The following is a 27,144-nucleotide window of genomic DNA, read 5'->3' on the forward strand; positions in this document are numbered from 1 at the left end:
TTGAGATTGTTGATATTTTGCCACAATTTTGGTTCTCAGGTCCTCAGACAGTTCTCGTCTCCTCTTTCTGTTGTCCATGCTTAGTGTGGCACAGACAGACACACAATGCAAAGGTTAAGTGAACATCTCTCCTTTTTATCTGCTTTCAGGTGTGATTTCTATATTGCCCACACCTGTTACTTGCCCCAGGTGAGTTTACAGGAGCATCACATGCTTGTAACATTCTTATTTATCCGCAGTTGTGAAAGGGTGCCAATACTTTTGTCCAGCCCATTTTTGGAGGTTTGTGTGACATTATGTCGAATTTGCTTTCTTTCCTCCCTTTTTTTGTTTTGTCTCAATACACACAAAGGGAATAAACATGTGTATAGCAAAACATGTGTTAATGCAATACGTTTCGTGAGAAATACATGATTTCCTGGAGAAATATCAAGGGTGCCAACAATTTCGGCCATGACTGTAGCTGTGTTAATGGAAGAGAAGTAATTCACTGTAAGAAAAGGTGACAGTATAAATAGGCCACCACATCCTTCCACTGAAGTATTCCCACCACATAAAATATTAATCTGTAGAGGAATCTATGGTAGAAATTCCATCTTGTCTAGTGTATGTATAATGTGGGAATAGCTGAATCACTAAGCAGAATGCAAAGGAGACATCTTCACATGCCGTAATTAGTCTTTCATCTTTATTGAGTTCTCATTATACAATAATGCTCCTTCAGTGGTCAGATTTGTTTTGAGTGCACACCAAATTATAGTATGTATGAATCAATTGCATATTGAGTGATTTAATTATACTGATATAGTTGTTCCATCGGAGAAGGCATGTATTATACAACATAAAGTCTTTAAGGGAAATGAAGGTTAAAGTATATTGATAAAAGAGGATTGGCACCATTTGAGCATAAGCAATGTTACTTTACACGTAACCTTCATTTTGTACAACACTTAGCCACTTTTATTTAACCACTTCAAGACCGGACACTTTCACCCCCTTGCAGTCCAGGCCAATTTTCAGCTTTCAGCACTGTCACAATTTGAATTAAAGTTACTATGGCATGCAACACTGCATGCAAATTACATTTTTATCATTTTTTGAGATAGACAGAGCTTTCTTTTAGTGATATTTATTTACCACTGGGTATTTTATTTATTGCTATATAAACTAACAGATACCGAACATTTTGAAAAAAAAAAAACATTTTCTTAGTTTTTGTTATCACATTCTGCAAATAAATATACTTTCTTCATACATTTTGACCAGATGTATTCTGCTAACCTTTTTTGGTAAAAATAACCCAAAAAGTATATATTATTTAGTCTGTGTGAAAGTTATAGAGTACACAATTCATGGTATATATATTTGAAAATTGATCAGTCCTGATGTAATGACTACCTATATTATTTCTTGGGGCCCTAAAATGCCAGGACAATAAAAAAATACCCCCCAAATGCCCCTTTTTGGAAAGTAGACAGTCTGAGGGATTTTTGCCAACATATTTTGGAATATGATGAAAGCCAAAAAATCTTCTTTTTCACAAAGTTGTCATTTTAACAAGTTATTTCTCTCACACAGCGTAGGCATACTTACAGTTGCACCGCAAAACACATTCTCTAACTCCTCCTGAGTATGGGGATGACACGTGTAAAACTTTTTCACACGCTAGTCACATAGAAAGGCCACACGTCCAATAAGCACCTTTAGGCGTTCTAGGGGCAAAAATTACATATCTAATTTTTTATTACCTAACACATTTTTGGAGGTCTTGGAGCACCAGGACAGTGGAAACATCCAAAAAATGGCCACATTTTGGAAAGAAAACACCCCAAGGTATCTTCTAAGAGGCATGTGGGGTCTTCTGAAGGCTTCATTTTTTGCCACAAGTTTTTGAAAAATGGAAAGAAAATGAAAATGTTTTTTTTTTATGCAAAGTTGTCGATTAGTAAGATATTTCTAATACACAGCATAGGCATACTTAAAATTACACCTCAAAACACATTCTGCTACTCCTACTGAGTATGGCTATACCACATGTGTGACAATTTTTTACAGCCTAGCCACATAGAGTGGCCCCAAATCCAATAAGCACCTTTAGGCACCTTTAGTAGTCCTAGGGGCAAAAATTACGCATCTCATTTCTTGACCGCCTATCACATTTTTGAAGGCCATGGAGCACCAGGACAGCGGAAACACTCATAAAGTGACCACATTTTAGAAAACAAACACCCCAAGGTATCTCAAAAAAGGCACGGCGAGTCTTCTGAAGAGTTCATGTGTTTGCCACAAGTTTTTGGAAAATGAATGAAAATGCATTTTTTTAACGCAAAGTTGTCAATTAATGAGATATTTCTAATACACAGCATAGAAATCTTTAAATTACACCTCAAAATACATTCTGCTACTCCTCCTGAGTATGGTGATACCAGATGTATGATACTTTTTCACAGCCTAGCCACATAGAGGGGCCCCACCTCCAATAAGCATCTTTAGGCTCCCTATGGGCATAAATTACACATCTAATTTCTTGACTACCTACTGTTATGTGACTGCCCCCATAGCACTATGTTCACTGCCCAGAAAGTACAAGAGGTTGAACAAAGAGTAAACTAAAAAGTACCTGTGGTTTCAGTAGTGTAGTTGTCTGCAGAGGATAGGTGGCACTGGTGCTTCGCACGAACATAGCCTGCGGGATGTGCAGAAGGGTTAGTACTGGTGCCAAGCAGAGACATGGTCAAAGGATTGGTCCAGACAACCCTTGTATTGTCTTAAATCATACTACTACAGTGGCAGGGCAAAAGATCAGTCCAGGCGTCAGGCAAAAGTCATGGTCACTTAACAGGCCGAGGTCAGTTCAGATGGCAGGCAGAGGCATGGTTGGTTAACAGGCCGAGGTCAGTTCAGGAACAAGGCAAAAACTTGGTGGATAAGCAGTTCAGGTGTCAGGCAGAGGCATGGTTGATTAACAGGCCGAGGTCAGTTCAGGAAGAAGGCAGAAACTTGGTGGCTAAATAGTTTAGGCAGCAAGCAGAGGCGTGGTCAATTAACAGGCCGAGGTAATTTCAGGAGGAAGGCAGAAACTTGGTGGATAAACAGTTCAGACGGCAGGCAGAGGCATAGTTGGGGAACAAGCTAGGGTCAGTTCAGTTGGAAAGCAGAGGTAGGCAAATGGGTCCAGGCATCAGGTAGAAACATGGCAGGGAAATGGCAGGTAGTACTAAGGGAAATATCATCACCATGACTACACCAATATTAAATTGAAGTGTGATATCGACGGAAGCACTCTCCTGTACAGAGGCCAGGCTGGTCAGGGCATTTGGGACAATAGTATCGGGTGTCACAGCAAATTCTGTTTTTGGAAGAAACACAACATCTTCTTTGGGGTTTGCAGACTGTTCGGATAGGGGGGGATAATATTTTGGAAAATGTCTTTCGTGTAGTCTACTCACTGCATCAGAGCAAATTTGTTGAGGTGCAGGTCTCTCCTGATAGATGAGGGATATGACAATCTCTTCCTGTTAGTGTAAGAAGGTGAGGGAATTCTAATAAACTACGTAAGAATTGTACAGGGCCAGGTGAAAAAGGTATATGGATACTTTTTTTTACCAGTGGATTGATCTTCTGGTGGCTAAGTATGGCTGTAACATCTGATCATTTAAATCCACTCCCTCATGAACTGGTTGTAATCATGTATCCACTGGGGTTTTTGGATGGGACCCTGCCTTGTTTGAATTTCCAATGAGCTGCTGTTGTGAATAGAGGAAAGGACATACACATCTCGTTTGTCTCACCACTTAAGAGCCAAGATTTCATCATTCCTCAGACTAGCTGACTCCCACTTGTTCAGCCTGGTGGCAGCTAGTTGCGGGAAGCCCTTCCGAGTGGGTCGAACTGTACCGCAGGCTACAGTTTTGTTGAGGTAAAGGTGGCGGAAAAGGGGAAAGCTTGTTTACAAATTGTCCACGTAAAGGTGGTCACCCTTCTTGAAGAGGGGGAATACAAGGTCCCAGACAATTCTGCTGCTGGTCCCCATATAGGTTGGGCAGTCGGGGGTTCAGCTTGGTGTCCTTTCCTTCATAAACCTGGAAATAGTTTCACAGGATTTGTACATCTTTTCCCCATATCTGGCCCGTTTGCTTGGGATGTATTGTTTTATGTCCAGCCTCTCGGTGAAGTGGATTAGTGATTCATCCACATAGATGATTTTGGCAGGACAATATATTTCAGGAAATTTTTGGTTAAAAAAATTGACCAGTGACCCTAATTTTATTAGGATGATTTCTTAGAGGGCACTGGGAATTATCTCTAAAGTGTAAAAATCGCGTAATTATTTTATAGCATGTTCGGAACATAGTGGCAGAATAGATTGGCATGTGTTGTATGGGATTTGTGGACCAATAAGCGTGCAGTAAATTTTTTTTTGTTAGTCCCATATTTAGCGTGAGGCCAAGAAACTCTTGTATGGCCAAGGGTTTCCACTCAAAGGGATGGGCATAAACAGAGCTGGGATTTTGGGTAATATACTGCTGGGCATAAAGGTTGCATTGATCTACAACTGAATTAAAAAAAGCTGCTGTGAAAAATACATTTAAAAAATCAATGAGACCAAAATTTTGAGTTTCTACCTGAATGCCTGACTGGACTATAAATGGGGGATTATAGGTGCTCTTGAATCTGAAGGTAGCCACACAGAGTTTAAAAGTGCCTCTGGGACAGCCGTATGGGCCCTCATCCTTGATGGCTGATGTGGATTTGGTGGATGAACTGCACTACTAGTGCTAGCCATGTTACAGGGATTTATTGAGCTGCTGAATGTTGCTTGCTGCTCCTTGGAATGATTCATTCTTTTAGTTGGAGTCTGTTCTTCTTCTGAATCAAATTCTGAACCGCTGCCGTCTACAGGTTCATATTCTGAATCTGAGTCTGACAGTGAGAGTTCCCTGCTACTCTCATCTGTCATGCTCAGAATTTGGAACGCCTCCTCACTGGTGTGGGTTTTTTTTACATGGTGTTGACACTAGTGTGGTAGTGATTAGGACCCACTGGTATGGCGATGATCAGGACCTGCTGGTATGGTTCACACTGAGCACTGTTGACAGGGACACCGTGAGCTGGTTGGCAATGTTTTGTGTGTGTGTAAACTGTGTTCAGAGGCTGAAAATTACTCACAGTTAGCTGTAATCGCTCTCTGTCATCACAGAAGATAGTGGTGATCAGGTATGCAGTGATCAGGACCTGCTGGTATAGCGGCGATCTGGACCCACTGGTATGGCGGTGATACCTGCTGGTGTGGTTCACACTAGACACTGTTGGGCAAAGATCAGGGGTACCATGAGCTGGCTGGCAAAGATTTGTGTGTGTGTGTGTAAACTGTGTGCATTGGCTGAAAATTACTCACAGTTAGCTCTAATCACTCTCTCATCACAGACAATGGTGTTGATCAAAATCTCCCAGATATGGCAGTGATAGAACCCCCTAGTATGGCGATGATCAGGACCCTCTGGTATGGTGGTGATCAGAACCTGCTGGTATGGTGGTGATCAGGACCTGCGGGTATGGTTCACACTAGACACTGTTGTGCAAAGATCAGGGACACCATGAGCTAGCTGGCAATGTTTTATGTGTGTGTAAACTGTGTGCAAAGGCTGAAAGTTACTCATAGTTAGCTGTAATGGCTCTCTATCATCACAGACGAGGGTGTTGATCAGGACCCCCTGGTATGGCGGTGATCAGGACCCCCTGATATGGCAGTGATCAGGACTCGTTGGCATGGTAGTAATCAGGACTCATTCACACTAGACACTGTTGGGCAAAGAACAGGGCCACTGTGAGCTGGCTGGCAATGATTTGTGTGTGTGTGTAAACTGTGTGCAGAGGCTGAAAATTACTCACAGTTAGCTGTAATCACTCTCTCATCACAGACGAGGGTGTTGATCAGGACCCCCTGGTATGGCGGAGATCAAGACTCCCTGGTATGGTGGTGATCAGGACCCGTTGGTAATGTGGTGATAAGGACTTGCTGCTTTCGTTAACACTAAGCACTGTCGGGCAAAGTTCAGGGCCACCGTGAGCTGGCTGGCAATGTTTTGTGTGTGTGTGTGTGTAAACTGTGTGCATTGCTCACAGTTAACTGTAATTGCTCTCTCTCGTCACAGAAGATGGTGTTGATCACATATGGCGGTGATCAGGACACACTGGTATAGCGGTGATCAGGACCTGCTGGTATGGTTCACACTGGACACTGCTGGGCAAAGATCAGAGATACCGTGAGCTGGCTGGCATTGTTTTGTGTGTGTGCAAACTGTGTGCAGAGGCTGAAAATTACTCACAGTTAGCTGAAATCATTCTCTTTTCAGATGATGGCGGTGATCAGGACCCCCTGGTATGGTGGTGATCAGGACTCACTGCTTTCGTTCACAATTGACACTGTTGGGCAAAGATCAGGGACACCGTGAGCTGGCTGGCAATGTTGTCTGTGTGTGTGTGTAAACTGTGTGCAGAGACTGAAAATTACTCAGTTAGCTGTAATCACTCTCTCATCAGATGATGGAGGTTATCAGGATCCCCTGGTATGGCGGAGATAAGGACCACCTGATGTGTTGATCAGGACCCAATGGTATGGGTGGCGATCAGGACCTGCTGGTATGGTACACACTAGACACTGTTGGGCAGAGATAAGGGACACCATGAGCTGGCTGGCAATGTTTTTGTGTGTTTGTGTGTGTGTAAACTGTGTGCAGAGGCTGAAAATTACTCACAGTTAGCTGTAACGGCACACAGATGATGGTGGTGATTAGGAGCCAGCTGGTGTGGCGGTGACCAGGAATCCGCTGATGTGGTGGTGATCAGGAACCGGCTTTCGTGGCGGTGATCAGGAATCAAACTGGCGTGGCGGTGATCAGGAACTCGTTGGCGTGGCGATGACCCACTGGCGTGGCGGTGATCAGGAACCGGCTGTCGTGGCGGTGATCAGGAACTGGCTGGCGTGGCGGTGATCAGGAACCCGCTGATGTGGTGGTGATCAGGAACCAAACTGGCGTTGCAGTGACCAGGAACCGGCTGGCGTGGTGGTGATCAGGAACCGGCTGGCGTGGCGGTGATTGGAAACTGGCTGGCGTGGTGGTGATCGGAAAGTGGCTGACATTATTATTATTATTATTATACAATATTTATAAAGTGCCAGTAGTTTGCTCAGCGCTGATCACATGGCAGTGATCAGGAACCAAGCTAGCCTGGCAGTGATCACGAACCAACTGACGTGGCGGTGATCAGGAATCGGCTGGCATGACGGTGATCAGGAACCAAGCTGGTGTGGCAGTGATCCGGAACCAAGCTAACTGATGGCTACAGCGCAGTTGCCCAGTCCAGGGAGGGCGCCATTGTCAGGGCAGGGGCCGAGGAACGGACAGGCAGGCCTAACAATGTAACGTACTGGCTGACGACAACCACTACCCACAGACCGAAGTCCCTCAGGGCGCGGAGTCTAAGTCCCAGGCTGCCCTTCACCAGGGCCCCTGATGGTGGGGATGGACTTGACGCAGCCAGGAACCAGGTCGCGGCCCCCGAGACACCTCAGCGGCGGTAATGGCCGCCGCCAATGGCGTGTAGCTGGTGGAAGAGACAAAAGAGTAGCCAGACAAGCCGGGTCAACAACAACAGGACAAAACAGTACAGGACAGCAGACGAGAATCACAGGTCACAAGCCGGGTTCAGCAACAGAGGGTCAGATCAAGGGAGAATACAAAGAATAGTCAAGTCACAAGCCGAATCAGATACCAGGAGAGTCACGAGAGTCAGAACAGAGTAATAGCAACACAAAGACACAAGTGCAAAGAGCATGTGCGGGCCACAGGCTTATATGTCATCAGCCACACCCCTCTGGGGGATGGACCACAGAGACCTGAAGGCATAAAAGGATTCCCATCATGCACAGCAGAATCCAAGATGGACGCCAGCACATGGAGTAACATAACCTCAGGGAAAAGGTAGGACCTTGACAGTACCTCCTCCTCAAGGACCCCTCCCCCTCCGCGGCTCAACAAAAGGTTTCTGAGGAAAGCGGGTATGAAAAGCGCGGAGGAGGGCAGGAGCATGGAAATCCGCGGAAGGGACCCAGGAACGCTCCTCGGGGCCATAACCGCGCCAATGAACCAGGAACTGTAATCGACCTCGCACCAATCGAGAGTCCAGGATCCGGCTCACCTCATACTCCTCATGACCGTCAACCCGGACAGGACGGGGCCGAGGCAGAGAGGTAGTGAAGCGATTGCAGATCAGAGGTTTCAACAGGGAAACATGAAAGATATTGGAGATCCGCATCCCAGACGGAAGGGCAAGGGCATAGGCCACCGGATTCACTTTGCGGAGAATGCGGAAAGGACCGACAAAACGGGGAGCTAGTTTGGGTGTGGGCACCCGAAGATTGAGGTTGCGAGTAGACAACCACACCCGATCGCCGACCTGGTATGAAGGAGCGGGCAACCGTCTGCGATCAGCCTGGAACTTCTGGCGCTAAGCAGAGTCCCTCAAGGCCCTCTGGATCTGCCCCCATGAAGAACGCAGGGCAGCAAGATGGTTCTCCACAGCCGGAATGTCCTGTGGTGAGAACCTCTCAGGTAATACCGCGGGTTGGAACCCATAGTTGGCCATGAAAGGAGACATCCCGGAGGAGGAGTTGACCGCCGAGTTCCTGGCAAACTCTGCCCAAGGCAGGAGATCGGCCCAACCATCCTGATGGTCTGAAATATAACACCGAAGGAATTGTTCTAAGGCCTGATTGGAACGCTCCGCAGCCCCATTGGACTGCGGGTGGTAGGCTGAAGAAAAGGAGAGACTAATACCCAACTGGGAGCAGAAGGCGCGCCAGAATCTGGACACGAACTGACTCCCGCGGTCCGAGACAATCACCTTAGGCAACCCATGCAGGCGAAAAATCTCCCTGGAAAAGACCGTGGCCAGTTCTTGCGCTGTGGGTAATTTCCTGAGTGGAATGCAATGGCACATCTTGGAAAACCGATCGACGATCATGAGGATGACCGTATGACCCCGAGACACCGGGAGGTCTACAATAAAGTCCATACCTAGATGTGACCAAGGACGCTCCCCATTGGGAATGGGTTGCAGAAGACCCAAAGGGAGATGCCGTGGAGACTTATTCTGGGCACAGATCGAACATGCCGCTACATAAGAGGCAATGTCGGCACGGAGGGTTAGCCACCAGAATAAGCGAGAGACGACCCAACACAGCTGGTTCTTCCCCGGATGCCCGGCAGTTTTGGCGTTATGGTAGGTACGCAGCAGGCGGGTGCGCAATCCCTCGGGTACGAAACATCTACCCTCCGGCTTCCCGGGAGGAGCATCAGTTTGAGCCGCCAAAATCTGCTCCCCAAGAGGAGAGGTCAGACTGGTGCGAATGGCAGCCAGGATCTGATCTGGAGGTATAAGTGAGATTGGCTCAGAGTCTTCCCTGGACAACTCAGAGTATTGCCGTGATAACGCATCAGCCCTGACATTCTTGGAACCAGGCAAATATGAAACCACATAGTTGAAGCGTGACAAGAACAGAGCCCATCTGGCCTGGCGGGGTGTCAATCTCTTGGCCTCTGAAAGATAAGTCAGGTTCTTGTGATCGGTAAGAATGAGGACCGGAACCGCGGAACCCTCGAGCAGGTGCCTCCACTCCTTGAGAGCCAGGATGATGACCAACAACTCCCGATCTCCAATCTGGTAGTTGCACTCTGCAGAGGAAAGCTTCCTGGAGTAGAACCCGCAGGGAAGTAGGGGTCCATCGGGCGACCGACGCTGAGACAGGAGAGCCCCTACTCCCGTCTCGGAAGCATCAACCTCGAGGACGAAGGGCAACCCAGGATTGGGATGTGAAAGAATCGGAGCCGAAGCAAAGGCGGCTTTCAGAGCCTCGAAAGCTATGATGGCCTCGGATGGCCACTCGTGAGGGTTACTCCCCTTCCTGGTTAGGTCAGAGAGAGGCTTTGCCAATGTGGAGAAGTTCCTGATGAACTTCCGATAGTAGTTGGCAAAACCCAGAAAGCACTGAATGGGCCGAAGACCATTGGGACGAGGCCACTGCAGAACCGCAGCAACCTTCTGAGGGTCCATGGAAAATCCCTCCGCGGAAATTATGTAGCCCAAAAAGGCAACTTGGGATCGATGGAACTCGCACTTCTCGAGTTTACAAAAGAGTCCGTTCTCACGCAATCGTTGCAGCACCTGCTTGACATCCTGGACATGAGACTCCATGGAGGTAGAGTAAACCAAGATGTCATCCAGGTAAACCACTACGCACTGCTGCAACAAGTCACGAAGGACATCGTTTATGAATTCCTGAAAAACCGCGGGCGCATTACACAATCCGAAGGGCATCACCAGGTATTCGTAGTGCCCGGTTCTGGTGTTAAACGCGGTCTTCCACTCATCCCCCTGTCTGATCCGTACGAGGTTGTACGCCGCCCTAAGGTCGAGTTTGGTAAAGACTGTTGCTCCCTTAAGGCGGTCGAACAACTCAGCAATCAAAGGAATCGGATATGCATTTTTAATGGTAATCCGATTGAGACCCCTATAATCGATGCAGGGCCTCAATTCCCCACCTTTCTTCTTTACGAAAAAAAAACCTGCTCCTGCTGGAGAAGTAGACTTACGAATGTGCCCCTGGCAAAGCGCATCCACGACGTACTCCTCCATGGCCTTATTCTCCGCAACCGAGAGAGGGTACACCCTGCCACGCGGAGGAGTGGCCCCGGGTTGCAAGGATATGGCGCAGTCGTAAGGACGATGCGGCGGTAAGGTACCAGCGCGTACCTTATCAAACACGTACCGGTACTCCCCATAGTCGGTGGGCAACGCAGAGTCCGAAGAGGCACACAATACCTTAACCGGCCCCCGGATGCACCCGGCCCCACACTGTGGAGACCATGAGAGAATCTCGGCTGTTTGCCAATTGAAGGTTGGATTGTGCCTCTGGAGCCAGGGATACCCCAAAACCACCGAATAGTGTGGGGAAGAAATCACCTGAAAACAGGCCAACTCCCTGTGAACAGCCCCAATGGCTACCTCTATCGGCAGAGTCTCGTGGGTAACCTGCGGCGGCTGCAGGGGCCTGCCATCTATGGCTTCGAGAACCAATGGGGTAGCGCGAGCCTGCAGGGGAATGGAGTGCTGTACAGCAAACGAGTTGTCCAAGAACAACCCACCGGCCCCAGAGTCTACCAACGCCTGGGCCGTCACTGAGCCCTCCGTCCAAGCAAGGACCACGGTGATCAGTGGCTTATCCTTGCGGAACGCCGGGGACGAGGAAACTCCACCCAAGATCTGTCCCCGACATGATCTCAGGTGCGAGCGTTTCCCGGACGGACCGGACAAGACTGCCGAAAGTGCCCACCGAGGCCACAGTACAGGCAGCGACCCTCTCGACGTCGAGCGGCCCGCTCCCCCTCGGAAAGGCAAGCAAACCCCAGCTGCATGGGTTCCCCACCAGACAAGCTATCCCCAGGAGGCGTGGGAGGAGAGGGAGGAACGGGTGGGACAGAAAACGCAGGTGCCAGTCGATTGGAAGGCCTCCGCAGGCGTTCCCTGAGTGAAGGCCTCTCCCTGAGCCTGGTGTCAATCAAGATCAGGAAAGAGATGAGCTCCTCCAACACCACAGGCAGTTCCTTAGCTGCAATCTCGTCCTTCAATGTGTCAGAAAGACCATGGGAAAACGCAGCCACCAGAGCCTCATTGTTCCAACCGACCTCTGCCGCCAGGGTATGAAACTCTATAGCGTACTCGGCCACGGTCCGTGAACCCTGATGCATGGTCATGAGCAGTTTGGCCGCCGAGGCGGAACGAGCCGGTACGTCGAATACCCTACGGAAGGCATCGACAAAACCGGAAAAATCTTGAATCACCGGGTCGTTCCTCTCCCATAAGGGATTTGCCCAGGCCAAGGCCTTGTCTGAGAGTAGGGAAATTAGGAACCCCACCTTTGACCTCTCAGACGGAAAGGCGTGGGGTATTAATTCAAAATAAATACCCACCTGGTTGAGGAACCCACGACACTGACTAGGCTCACCCCCAAAGCGCTGTGGAAGAGGGGCTGAACCAGTCATACCTCTGGGCGCCGCTGATGCAGCCGTCGAGGTGGTGGACGCAATAGGCGGAGAAGCTGCGGGAGAGACCACCGGAGTGACTACTGGCCTAATAGCACCAGGATCAAGGTGTGCAGTGCGTGCAAGCAGAGTTTGCAACGCCTGAGCGAATTGATCCAACAGGTAATCCTGTTGATGGAGTCTGGCGACTAGCATTGGGAGCGAAGGCGTGCCTGCACCGTCAGGGTTCATGGCACTTGTGTAATGTCAGGGCAGGGGCCGAGGAACGGACAGGCAGGCCTAACAATGTAACGCACTGGCTGACGACAACCACTACCCACAGACCGAAGTCCCTCAGGGCGCGGAGTCTAAGTCCCAGGCTGCCCTTCACCAGGGCCCCTGATGGTGGGGATGGACTTGACACAGCCAGGAACCAGGTCGCGGCCCCCGAGACACCTCAGCGGCGGTAATGGCCGCCGCCAATGGCGTGTAGCTGGTGGAAGAGACAAAAGAGTAGTCAGACAAGCCGGGTCAACAACAACAGGACAAAACAGTACAGGACAGCAGACGAGAATCACAGGTCACGAGCCGGGTTCAGCAACAGAGGGTCAGATCAAGGGAGAATACAAAGAATAGTCAAGTCACAAGCCGAATCAGATACCAGGAGAGTCACGAATGTCAGAACAGAGTAATAGCAACACAAAGACACAAGTGCAAAGAGCATGTGCGGGCCACAGGCTTATATGTCATCAGCCACACCCCTCTGGGGGATGGACCACAGAGACCTGAAGGCATAAAAGGATTCCCATCATGCACAGCAGAATCCAAGATGGACGCCAGCACATGGAGTAACATAACCTCAGGGAAAAGGTAGGACCTTGACAGCCATATGACGTCCTCCCGAAACATGCCTTCCCATGTGTCCCCAGCTGCGCGCACCTGGCAATCTCTGTGATTGCTGTGTACTACGGACACAGCTGATCATGTGATGTGGTAAAAGGCCAATCACAGCGGCCTTTTTCCACTTGATCAGCTGTGTCCAATGAAACGGCAGATCACCGGGTAAATACAGTTGCTGGTTATCGGCTGCACTTCCTCACGCTGTCGGCTACCGGCAATTGTCAGAGAACAGATTGGCACTGATGATCAGTGCCCAGCAGTGCCACCCACCAGTGCCCATTAGTGCCACCCACCTGTGCGTAGCAGTGCCACCCAACCTGTGCCCAACAGTGCCCCCCATCATTACCACCCATCAGTGCTACCCATCAGTGCTGCCCATCAGTGCCACCCAGCAGTGCCGCCAGTCAGTGCCCAGCAGTGCCGCCAGTCAGTTCCCAGCAGTACTGCCCATCAGTGCTGTCTATCAGTGCCGCCTATCAGAGCGCCCATCATTGCTGCATATCAGTTCAGCAGCATCAGTGCCAACTTATCAGTGCCACCTATCAGTGCCCTGTAGTGCTGCATATCTGTGCCATCTCATCAGTGCCTATCTGTGCCACCTCATCAGTGCTGCCTATCAGTGCCTATCAGCGCAGCCTCATCAATGCACATCAGTGAAGGAGAAAAATTACCTGTCTGCAAAATGTTATAATAGAAACAAAGAAAAACTTTTTTTTCAAATTTTTTGCTCTTCTTTTTTCTTTATAGTGCAAAAAATAAAACACCCAGCAGCGATTAACATATACTGCTGCAGGGCAGCACCGCTGCGCAAAATCATGTACATATTCGGTGTTTTTGCATATTGGGTAGGGGGCGCACGCCCACCCTACCCGCGCCGCCGATCACAGCCGTGTGTGTCAATCACCGGGTCCCGGCCAGTGATTACCCGCCAGAGCCAGGCGATTACTGGCAATCACTGACAGAGAGGACAGCTGCAGTGTTTTCACTGTATCTCTCCTCCCTGTCAGTTTCCAGCACACTGTTCCGGAGAGCTGCTTTTTGGACCAGTGTGTTCCTGTGAAGTGCACCCCCCCTGCCCCCTAGTGAAACATTCCCCTCACACAGTTAACTCTTTGTGCCATTAGTACAGTGTCAGTGTTTTTTTTTGCACTGATCACTGTATTGGTGTCACTGGGGATGTCACTGACCCTAAGTCAGTTCCCCCCCAGTGTCAGAATGTCTGCCGCAGTCCCGCCATAAGTCGCTGATCGCCGCCATAAGTCGCTGATTACCGCCATTGTTAGTATAAAAAAAAATTCCAGTATATATATCACCATTTGTAAACGCTATAACTTTCACATAAACCAATTAATTTACACGTATTGGGATTTTTTTTAGCAAACACATGTTGCAGAATACATTTTGGCTAAAATGTATGACAAAATTAGATTTTTAATTTTTTTACTGGATATGTTTTATAGCAAAAAGTCCAAAATATTGTTTTTTTTCTCACAATTGTCGGTCTTTTTTTTTATAGTGCAAAAAATAAAAAACACACAGGCGATTAAATACCACCAAAAGAAAGCTCAATTCTTGGGGACAAAAGGACGTACATTTCATTTGGGTGCAGCATTGCATGGCCACGCAATGGTCAGTTAAAGTAACGCAGCAACGTAACACAAACCGCTTCTGTAACAGCTTCCTGACCGCCCTATAGCAGAAATACTGCTACAGAGTGGCACGGGTGAGCAAAATCACATATATATACGTGATTCGCACTCCCGTGGTTTTCACACTCCTTCCAGATAGCGTCAGATCGCCCATCAGTACACCAGTAATCACAATTAACCCCTTGATTGCCAGGAACACGCTCATACACAATAAACCTCTATTGCTAGTATAGTGTCTGAACGGATCAATATCTTTGATCAGATCAGCACTATACCAACGTTCACATTAGTATAGCGTCCCCAAAAACGCAGCGACGCAGGGACAGTGTAAAAATAATAAAAAAAAATCAAAATAACTTTAAAAAAAAAACCTCCCCCCGCGCGCACACCTGGGTGCACAAGCGTTGACCCTGTGCCGGTTTGTAAACAGCAGTTGCACCATGCATGTGAGGTATCACCCTAAACGTAAGATCAAGGGCAGTAATTCTAACACTAGATCTCCTCTGTAAATCTAAAATGGTATCTTGTAAAAGTTTTTAAAATGTTGCCTGTGGATATTAAAAACGTATGCAGTTTGTTGCCATTGCACGGGGCATGTACAGTTTTAAATCATGTCATGTTTGGTATCTATTTAATCGGCATACCATCATCTTTTATATTTTACCAAATAACTGTCCAATATATTGTGTTTTAGTGCATTAAAAGTAAAAAAAATTAACATTTTTTTTTAAATTTGCTTTTAAAAAATCGCTTCGCGAGTACTATGTGGCATAAAAAATTGTAGCACCCACCATTTTATTCACTAGGGTGTCTGCTTTAAAAAAATATATAATGTTTGGGGGTTTAAATTAATTTCCTAGCAAAAAATAAATAAAAAAAATAGACCTAGAAAAAAGGTCAACAAAAAGTGTCAGAAAGGCTTGATCTTCAGGTGGTTAGAAGAGTGAGTGATTTATGGCATAAACTTCTAATGCTGGGCATAAAATGCTGCCACCCCCCAAAACTACCCCTTTTTGGAAAGTAGTTAAAAAAAGTTATTTTTTTACCACAAGTTTTTGGAAAATGACATTTTTTTTTTTTTTACACAAAATTGTAACTTAAATGATTTACTGCTCACACATGCTATGGGTATATGTGGAATTAATCCCCAAAATACATTCTGCTACTTCTCCCAAGTATGGAGTACCACATGTGAGAGACGTTTTGGCAGTCTAGCCAAGTACAGGACCCCAAAATCCAGTAAGCACCTTCAGGCTTTTAAAGGGCTTTATTTCCTCATTACACTTCCTGACTACCTATCACAGTTTCAGAAGCCCTGAAATGCCAGGATAGCACCAAACCCCACAAATGACCCCTTTTTGGAAAGTAGACACCTCAAGGAATTTGATAAGAAGCATGGTGAGTATTTTTCAGATCTCATTTGTTGCCACAAGTTTTTGGAGAATTAAGAAAAAAAAAAAAAAACATATTTTTTCTTTTCTTTTTTTATATTTCAAAATAAACAAATAAATGCTGCTGCTCATCAGTGCGAACCCACACCAAATATTTAAACCATAAAAACAGCGCAAAAAAATATATAATAATAATATTAAAAATATATAATATAAAAAATATCTGTATATCACCCCAAAATATTGTAATAAAAATGAAATATATATATACATGAAATTACATTTTTTTTAATACCTCAAGGTCCTCTCCAGTCAGATAGATAGATTCCCTGTTTGTCCTGTTTTTTCAATCTCACAAGGGGCACCCTGCTCTAAAGTCCATCATTGCACAATGGATATGAAATCTGGTTGCATGAGCTTACATTCTGGGCATTTCAGCACCAAGCCTCTGTAGCACATTTATATAAGGCTGGCATTCTGTTCATATTTTTTCAAAGTTTTGCCAGGTGGAAAGCCAATCCTCTGCTGATTCAGTTTTTAGCTGCAGGGTTCTTCCAGTGGCTTTCTGAAAATAGGTCTGTTAGCACAGTTCTGTTTACCTCATTGTTGTTCATCCTTCCTATTCGTTACTTGATGATGTCTCATGGTGTATGAATATTCTGCCTGTTCCCTGTACTGTATGATTACCATAAGATGAATTTTGACTTACCTTTAAATTCTTTTTTTTTTTATACCATAACTTTTATTAGAATCAAAAAGACAAAACAAATCAAAATTACAACATGAAGGAGATAGCAGTAGGATCGCAATGATCAAGTTAGATAGAAAGACACCATGTTTTAGATGGTACAATTTGTCCGAAGTTCACAAAAATGAACAAGATGGGATAATGGGGACTGAAGGGGATTACCTCCTGAATAACATAGATCAAAGGCTATACCTAGTTGCAGTTTTGGGTGAGGGGTACTCGAGAAGGCAAGGATCTCTAACTGATCTAGACCCAGTATACCCTAGAGTCGATAAAAGGTCAGTGAGCGATGGAGCGTGACACAGATCCAGGTAAATCTGTGTAGGAGGGGATTGCGGATCAGGATCTATAGTGGCCTTATAATAAGTCAAGGAGTATGTGTCTTGTTTACCATAATGATATATGTGTATATCAGGATCAGCCGATAAAAGTAAGTGAAAAAGTGCAAATGATAGTGTGAGTTGATGGGGAAGGAAGAGAAATAGGAAGATAGCAGAAAGAGGGAGAGGTGGTGGGAAGAGTCGCAGGCAGAAGGTGACTAAGAAAAAAAAGGGGGGGCAGGGCGTAGGGATAATTCAAAGGGATCGAGGCTGTAATCAGATCGCCAGGGGCCAGGTAAGTGGGCAAGTAACGTTTCCTTTATCCAATATTAAAGAGAATGGCACTCAGTACCAAGGGGGGAAGTCAAGTAGGTAAGTCAATCGAGAAAGCGGATAGGGGTTCCAAGGTCGAGAGCTGTCAAGGAGGAGAGACCAAAATTGAGCGGTTTTCCGAGGTCGATTGGAAGTGGAGTGTTGGATTTTCTGAGACAGTTTTGCAAAAGAAAGAGCCGGTGAGATAAAAAATAAAGTGTGATTTTATTTTATCACACAATGGCTTAAAATAACAATGTAAAGTGCATCATGAACAGTTCCATGTAAATGTCAAAGCAGAAGTTATAAAGATGTGTCACCATTATGTCCGTTGTCTCATGTGCTTTTTGTCCTGTTCAGTGCAGTTGAGTCTGACCACGTGGTGCTTGTCCTTCATGTAGTCTTGTCTTGTGAAGCTTCTTCTTCAGAGTCTTTCCGGAAGTAGACGTTAGTGACTATTTCTTACAGCATGCACCTGTTCCAGCTTCTCAGAATGTGCTTGTGTGTGTCTGTTTGGACAGATGTGTGTGTCTGTGTCTCTGTGTGTGTATGAGTGTGTGTCCCCCAGACTGTCCCTTAGGGCCATTTTATGAAGCAAGTAAGCGTCATAATTTGTGATCTTAAGACCTTTTATGGCAAACAATACTGCTTAGCAGAGCAATTTAATTTAAGGGAGGGAACGCTACATATATGGTCTTTTGATTGACAGGTACATATGTAGTTACCATAAATTGACCATATTACATCGGCCTGCTCATATTTAAATGATAATATAAATTAAGAATGTATCTTTACAACATCTCAATAATGTTGTATAACCACAAATCTACATATGTTACATTACCAACATATAAAACATAAGCCAAATACACACAGATACTATTAGTATACATTATGTAATACTCATTCTATTCTAATTCACTTCTAACACCCTTAACATTCTACACCAGAGTCCTTTAACTAGCTATGCCCTAATATAGAATACTCAGCTCTCATCTGGTTAGCTAGCTCAGCTTAACTCCCGTCATATTTTTCTGTCTCAGCTATAACTGAAGAAATGTAACACTATCATTTGTCCAAGGCCATTCACACATATTAATATTAATTATGATTAATCATAAAAACCAAATATTTAGCAAGCTTGCCATCAATATAATATAAGTGCCGAATTATGAATTTGATATAATTAATATTTATCATGGAGCCAGCAGGCCCACCTTTAAATTCTGTATTATGAAGTACAGTACAGGACACGGGCCACCCTCCCTTCCATTCTTTGGTTTACTCTCTATTGCTTGCCACAAAATTGAGGACTCACAAAGTGGGGTAGAGTTATAAGGGAGGCACCCAGGTAGTATGTCCCTAAAACGTTGCCAGTCTCCAGTCACCTGAAGGTACAGGCCTATAACCCATGGTGTATGAATATTCTGCCTGTGTCCAGTACTGTATTCCCAAGCTATGGAATTTACAGGTAAGTCAAAATTCCTTGTTTTTCAGTGGCCAGTTTAAATTGTTATTACCATATATTTTAATCTCATTTGGTTTTCTTATGGGGCCAATTTCAGTTATATGCCTCTAAGGCTACTTAATTTGGCTATTACCATGACTGCAAGTCTTTGACTGCACAATTGTAACACTCCGTGTAAAAAAAAAAAAGGTAAAGTACATATAACTGAAACGATAGCAGTTTCTGTCTTATTCTTACAAAACAGTTAAGTAAAGGAGACTCTAGTCTCATTGAACTTTACTTGCCTAGGCTGAACCTAAATGGCCTATCCCTGATTCTAGACTTGTTTATTGAGGAAATATTTTTTAGCAGTGTGTTATGTATGTAATTAAGTCATATAGTGTTATTACGAATTTTACACCTATGCAGACTTGATAAGATCCCATAGTTGTGCACTGCATAAACACAGTATTCCTTTTATCAACATGTCTAAAGGAAGATCAGATGTTATGGCTTGCAGCAAGCATTTAAATTCCCCTTTAATCCTGCCATTTTATAGCAGATGAAAGTAAGGGATAACCTGATTGGTTGTTTTAGTCAATTCAGACAATTCTTTTTTTCTTTGATAAATAAGCTGTCATATTGTTTAAAAATACCTAGCTTTGATCTTGTTTTCTTTTTTATTTAGTTTTTTTTTTCACTAAGCAGAGGAAATCTTGTTGATCATAAATACTAATGCTGCAACAATCAGCACATGTACAGTATATGTACAATATACAGTATGTCACCACACACCATTATTCTTGCTTCACTTTCCTGTACATTTGATTTCCTACAGTGCATACATTTGTATAAATATGATGGTTTCAGGTGTCCCTGTTCTTTATCAGGTACATAGGTAATTTGTAAAATTGCCAAGACTTGTAAATATGTAAATTGAAGTATATCTACGTAGTTGCCAAAACACCCAGGTGCCCCCTTAGCAAACCAACTTCAATCATAACTTAGTCCATCACAAAATATATATATATATCATTAGTCCAACTTGCGGAAAGGAAACTACTGGAAGGTAAGTTTAATGATCTGGGAAATTAAAAATGAAGTAGCAAGTATGAAGAAAGTAATGGTTACATAAAAGCTACAGATCAAAATCCTTGTTTAATCCATCTGGACGAAGAGATTATAATCTAATAATTTACACCACCTTTCATTTTTTAAGGGATATCATTCTATATATTTCCCTTCTTTTTATGAGCACATCATCTAAAACTCCAATCCTGTGAAGTGTTTAGATATGTGCAAAGGTATCGGTCATTTTTGGATTTAGTACCTGTGCTGTTTATAGACTTGGTTCTTGATTTTTTGGGTCCTTTCCCCTACATAGATAAGTTTGCAATATCACATTTATTGCATACTTGACAAAGGATGACTGACATGTGAAGTGTTGTTTAATGGAGTAATTTTATCCAGTGATAGGATGCAAACAGCTTTTTGCCTTTAATCATCAGGGAGCACTAAATACATATCAGACATGGGTAAGAGCCTGTACACTTATGGCCAGAATGGAATGTTTAACATCCAAAGTCAGAGTCCCAAACACTGATTTAACCAACCAGTTTCTTAGGCTGGGATTCCATTGAAAAGCCTGAAGTGGTACCAATTGTAGCTCGGGAATCTCTGAATACATTTGAGCCAACTTATGACAATGTTTTTTGATTAGATGGAAAATTCTTTCACTGCGCGGATGGTATTGGGATAAGAAGGGAATCCTCATAGGTTTAACCCTTCTTTTTTTGCAATATTTGCTTGCCTTTGTCTAAATTAGGGATATGCTCCAGGTTAAGCTGCCCAGAATACGCTTTTGGGTGTTCAGATGTTCAGAGAATGGCTAAATTAAATGGGTAGTCAGCTGTGCTGATTTTCTGGCTGCAGGAGGAAGTGAAACATTTAGCCTTGGTATTACTACCACTGCTAAGGTCTTTCTCAGGCCTCAAAATGAGGAGGGTACCTATGAGGGAAAAAGGGGGGCTGTCAAAGCACCTTGTCTCCATGTTGATAAGGACAAGGGCCTCCTCCCCACAATCCTGTTGTGACTGTGGGATCTGTGGATAGAGGGCTTATCTGGATATGGTAGCTGCTTTCAAAAATAATGCAACCCCCACATATCACATCTTTTACATGAATAAAAAAGAGGCCCACAATACCCATACTCATTCATAAAAAAAAAAAAACGATTTAAAAAAAGACACACTTTTTGAAATAAGTCAGTTTATTACAAAACATTAAAAAAAGGATCAAGGATAAGGATTTGGTTTGTATTCCTAGGGGGAACCTTATGCATTTTTTGTCTGGTTCCCCTATTAACATCTGTATCAGGCCCTCATTTAGAAGAAGTATCCCTGGCTGCTATGTTTATAAACAAGGCAAATCAACACGGAGCTGCCATTTACTGGCAATGTATTATAAATAATTTATTTAGACCAATTACCAGCAATTTAAACTGCATTTATTTCTTTGTAAATGTCAGTTTTGTTGTAGTAGGTATACAAGATTTATATACAGTGCCTTGAATAAGTATTCATACCCCTTGAAATTTTTCACATTTTGTCATGTTAAACCAAAAACGTAAATGTATGTTGCAAAAATTAGAGTTATTCAGTCTAAAAATGTATAAAAGGACTATTACAGGGGAATTGTGGAGAAAGTAAAGTAATTGAGGCATACATACGGTGCCTTGAAAAAGTATTCATACCCTTGAAATTTTTCACATTTTGTCATGTTACAACCAAAAATGTAAATGTATTTTACTGGGATTTTACGTGATAGACCAACACAAAGTGGCACATAATTGTGAAGTGGAAGGAAAATGATAAATTAATATCTGAAATATCTGAAAAGTGTGGCCTGCATTTGTATTCAGCCCCCTTTACTCTGATACCCCTAACTAAAATCAAGTGGAACCAATCGCCTTCAGAAGTCACCCAATTAGTAAATCGAGTCCACCTGTGTGTAATTTAATCTCAGTATAAATACAGCTGTTCTGTGAAGCCCTCAAAGGTTTGTTAGAGAACATTAGTGAACAACCAGCATCATGAAGTCCAAGGAACACATCAAACAGGTCAGGGATAAAGTTGTGGAGATATTTAAAGCAGGGTTAGGGTATAAAAAAATATACAAAGCTTTGAACATCTCACAGAGCACTGTTCAATCCATCATCCAAATATGGAAAGATCATGGCACAACTGCAAACCTACCAAGACATGGCTGTCCACCTAAACTGACAGGCTGGGCAAATAGAGCATTAATTAGAGAAGCAACCAAGAGGCCCATGGTAACTCTGGAGGAGCTGCAGCGATCCACAACTCAGGTGGGAGAATCTGTCCACAGGACAACTATCGTGCACTCCACAAATCTGGCCTTTATGAAGGAGTGGAAAAAAGAAAGCCATTGTTGAAAGAAGCCATAAGAAGTCCTGTTTGCAGTTTGTGAGAAGCCATGTGGGGGGGGCACAGCAAATATGTGGAAGAAGGTGCTTTGGTCAGATGAGACCAAAATTTAACTTTTTGGCCTAAAACCAAATGCTATGTGCCGGAAAACTAACACTAAATATAATCCCAAACACACCATCCCCACCGTGAAACATGGTGGTGGCAGCATCATGTTGTGTGGAAGCTTTTCTTCAGCAGGGACAGGGAAGCTGGTCAAAGTTGATGGGAAGATGGATGGAGCCAAACACAGGGCAATCTTAGAAGAAAACCTGTTAGAGTCTGCAAAAGATTTGAGACTGGAATGTAGGTTCACCTTCCAGCAGGACAATGACCCTAAACATACAGCCAGAGCTACATGGGAATGGTTTAGATCAAAGCATTTTCATGTGTTATAATGGCCCAGTCAAGGTCCAGACTGAAATCCAATTGAGAATCTGTGGCAAGATTTGAAAATTGCTGTTCACAGACGCTCTCCATGCAATCTGAAAGAACTTGAGCTATTTTGCAAAGAAGAATGGGCAAAAATGTCACTCTCTAGATGTGCAAAGCTGGTAGAGATATCCCCAAAAAGACTTGCAGCTGGAATTGCAGCAAAATGTGGTTCTAGAGTATTGACTCGGGGGGCTAAATACAAATGCATGCCACACTTTTCACATATTTATTTGTATAAAATTTTGAAAACCATTTATCATTTTCCTTCCACTTCACAATTATATGCCACTTTGTGTTGGTCTATCACATAAATTCCCAATAAAATACATGTATGTTTTTGGTTGTTACATGACAGAATGTGGAAAATTACAAGGGGTATAAATGCTTTTTCAAGGCATGTTATTTTTTAGGAATTTTGTACTTTTAATGTTGCCCTATATGCATTATTACAATTGCTGCTCACTGCCTAGTGGAATTTTTTGGAAAAGAATGTTGTATTGGTAAATGTGTAGCCAGGTGCTTGGCTAGAAGCAGAGAGTAATTTAGGACACTCTCTGTGCTCCCAATGAAGTTCAGCTGAATGGGTCAACACTACCTCACCTCCATACACCAGGAGTATCTGACAAGCACAAGGAGCTCAAGAGAATTGATGGTTGGCAGGATTAACTCATGGGAGATGAAGTTTGGGAAATAAACTTTACCATGGCAGCCTTTAGACCATTGGACTACAATTCCCCATGCGAGCCAAGTATAAAGGGAAAGAGAGAACTGTATTTTCACAGGCTAAATTTAATTAAGCCTGGGGTAAATAATTGTATAAAACACAGAAGATCATATAATGGTAAATGCAGATTAGAAATTTTACTTAAAGAAATATTTCTGTAATGGCCTGTTTAAAGAATGTTACAGAATTTATTCATGGATACAAAAATCCCAGCATTTTTCTCTTTATTTCAGCTAACATTCATCACCCAGTTCTCCTTGTGCATGGATCATTTACGGTTGGTATTGGGGCAGTGAGACCACTGGATCTCTCCTTTATGAGTGTAAAAGATGTGGACACTGAAGAGGTCAGTCTTACTTTTCATGTTGTGAATGCTCCAACCAATGGCCGCCTTGTGAAAATATTACATGGTAAGGAGGTTCTTCTCAACAAAGACACATATTTCAACTGGAAGGATCTGATTGAGCAAAGAGTGAGGTTCAAACACAGCAAAGAGAAGTCAAGGTAAGAGAAGACACAAGACCAATTACCCTTTTAATTCAAAAAGTGTTACCAATTAAACCTGGTTTATAAAGCAATAGTACTGTTTTATTACCTAAAATACATTTGCCGAGATGTAGAATTATTTTGACTGGCCTCAGAAAGCAAAGGCAGGTACCCCAAGTGCCTGCATGTGCCTCTGTGGAGCCTGATTGACCCAATGGCCATGATATACACATTATCACTCTTCTTCCTAGCAGCGTAACAAGCTAGGTTGCAGTCTCTTGCACCATGTTTCTGACTCATCACTATGTTAGGTAGCCTTCCAATCCATTAGGATGGTTTGGAACGTGGGTAGGGATGAAGCAGCCTACAGCACTGTAAAGAAGCATGCAATATTTCATGCAAGAAACCCAGGGTACCGCTGAAGCTACACAGTGTTCTGTAGTATTCTGATTTCCAGGGCCAGTTTATCTGCTTGACCATTAATAAAGGTGTACTTTAAAGGGGAAACTTCACTTTTCTTAGTTATTTTTAATAATAACCTTTTTTAAAGTGCTTGCTTTTCTATATATTTATGGTGTCAGTGTAAGTGGTAGTGGCAGCCATCTTAGTCCCATAACCAATGCTCTTAAAAATACTATAGTAAGGTCTTCTTTCTCTAATAGCTGCAATTGCAATTTGAGTAATCAGCCTCAATGGAGGATGTACAGTGATTGGACAAAATTATGGAAACACCAGGTAAAATAACAAAATTGTTACCTAATATGGTGCTGTGCAGCCTTTGGCATTCAAGATGGCCTGAATTCTCCTGGCAATTGACAAATATAAGTCTTGGATGGTGGACAATGGAATCTCATACCACTCTTCATGTAATTGATGTAGTTGTTCCAGATCTCACAGAGATGCCAGAGGAAAAATACAAGCCCAAAACTTGTTCTCCAAAATTGACCATAGTGGCTCTATAATGTTGAGATCCACGGCTGCGGGGCCCAGGGAAGGTGCAAGACTTTGCATGCTCGTCAAACTACAATTTGACAATGCCAGCTGTGTGAATCAGAGCATTATCATCTTAGTAGATAGTGCTGTCTTTGGAAAACAATGTCTGCACCATGGGGTACACATGGTCAACCAAAATTTACTCTACCTTTCAAGGTGATGATGGGGCCTGCAGAATACCAAGATATGGCTGCCCAAACCATGATTGCGATGCCACCATGCTTTACCGATGGCACAAGACAGTCCTTTTGGGATGGTGTTCATCACACGTAGTTGGTTGGGAACCGTGTAAAGCTCAATTCATCGGAACATGTTCCATCAATCGATATTCCAGGATTTATGGGTGATGTGTCGTTCTCTCCTCTTCTGAGCATTAATATCGGTCACTAGTTAGTTGGCAATTGCAGCTCCTCCGTGAATGTTTTGCTCATGGAGATCCCTCCACACAGTTTTTGTGGACACAGACTTTGGAAGATTGAGATTGAGCTCTGCAGTCACTTTTGCAGCAGTTATTTTCTTATTCCTGGTCACAATCCTGTGCAATGTCCTTTTTTCTCTTTCAGTCAGTTGACCAAGTCGACCACGCTTATGCTTATCAGATGAAGTTTTCCCGGTAACTGTATATGGCGTCATAACCTTTGATACTGTACCTTGCAACACGGCAAATAAATTGGCAACCTCAGTCACAGAGGCACTAACAGCTAAGTTAGCACCAATCATTTGCCCTCTTTGAAACTCAGTAAGCTTTGACATGACTCTGTATCACTAACAGCACACCCAGTGAATGACCAAAGTGAGGCTTCCCACCTCTTAGCTAGGTGTCTCATCACACAGTGGAAGCAAAAAGTGTTACATCACTTCTGCTTTCAATGCGTAACATGTCACTTTCACACCTGCAAATCATGTAGTGTTTCCATATTTTTGTCCAACCCCTGCATGTTCATTTACTACCGTTCTTGATATTATAAATCCAACAAACGTTTGTTCTGTTTATACAAGTCTGACATAGAACATACTTTTTTAAAGACTCTTCTGTAAGTAGTGAGCGGCAAAGCATTTGATTAATTTGTTTCTATGCATAGTAAATCCTGGCAGATTAAATTGATTAATCACAACCTTACATTTTAATCCTAATTTTACATAATTATTCTCACATTTGTATTTTCTCTTAAATCTCGTAGCTGTCAAATCTGCATTTAAGTGCTTTTCACTTTCATCATAATATTACTTTAAGCTCAACAAAGGAATTAAGTAAGCATTCACAATGTCGCGGATTTTATGAAGCATGTAAAATGTCTCTGCTGGAATGTCCACTTCAGATAAAATTGTTATTATTTCTAAACCAGCTAATATACTTTGCACTGTCTGGAAGGCTTGCCTGATCATTTTATAAAGCATACAATAAAACACTCCTGTGCTGACCATAGCAGAATGTCTGATTAAGAAACAACACTCTGGGTGAATAAAGGAATTTCCTGAAATGAAAAGCAATGCTAATCATACAGCATGTAAGGAGGGGCGACTGCTGTGCATATCCTAAACATTGTAATTTAATAAAAACTATGACAAAGATCACTTTTTTCTTGTAACCTATTTTAATGAAACATTGTACTCAAAGATACATCAAATATGTGCGTATGATTTAAAGGTATTCTTGTTTCTGTTTTAACTAAATCTGGTCAAACGGAAGTCTGAAACTCTTGAGCTCTTGGTATAACACAAATAATAAATTAAATATTCTGCTTGAGGGGTTAGTTGAGTTTTTAAAGGTATCTAAACCCAAAAACAAAAATGTATTATATTGCAGCTTACTGTTCCTTAGAAGTTGAGACTGCATTGGTTTTCTATTTTTTCCAATGTTATTCTCCTGTGATCTGCCAATAGCACATCTTTGTCCTTGTGACCTAGTCTCCACCCACTTTGCTGTATCTATGTATGTATGGAGATACAGGGTCGTCACCCTAGACCGATCTCCTGTTTTGGACTACAACCCCCCCCCCCATGGTTACTACATAGAGAAGAGATGTTTTATAGTTCACAGAAGATAGCTTTGAAGGCAGGTAACATTGTTCAAAATTTCAGTTCGATGCATAGGAACTCACAAAGGAAACACATTTTCTAGCAGGATCAACATGGATTAGTACTTGTAGAAAAAAAATACTTCAGCCACC

The 27,144-nt window shown here is 43.6% G+C and overlaps 1 protein-coding gene across 1 annotated transcript in view; it reads left to right on the forward strand.

The window, feature by feature from the left end:
- The window catches only part of FRAS1 (Fraser extracellular matrix complex subunit 1), a 680,896-nt gene that overhangs the window by 425,119 nt on the left and 228,633 nt on the right, over nt 1-27,144 (forward strand). Inside the window, exon 27 of the mRNA XM_089676214.1 lies at nt 23,728-23,998. Within this exon, the coding sequence (XP_089532340.1) occupies nt 23,728-23,998 (271 nt within the window). The remainder of the gene's footprint in view (nt 1-23,727; nt 23,999-27,144) is intronic.

Source organism: Staurois parvus, unplaced genomic scaffold (assembly GCF_062004578.1).
Source record: "Staurois parvus isolate SC_StPar_1 unplaced genomic scaffold, SC_StPar_1.0 ptg000013l, whole genome shotgun sequence".
NCBI classification, from domain to species: domain Eukaryota; kingdom Metazoa; phylum Chordata; class Amphibia; order Anura; family Ranidae; genus Staurois; species Staurois parvus.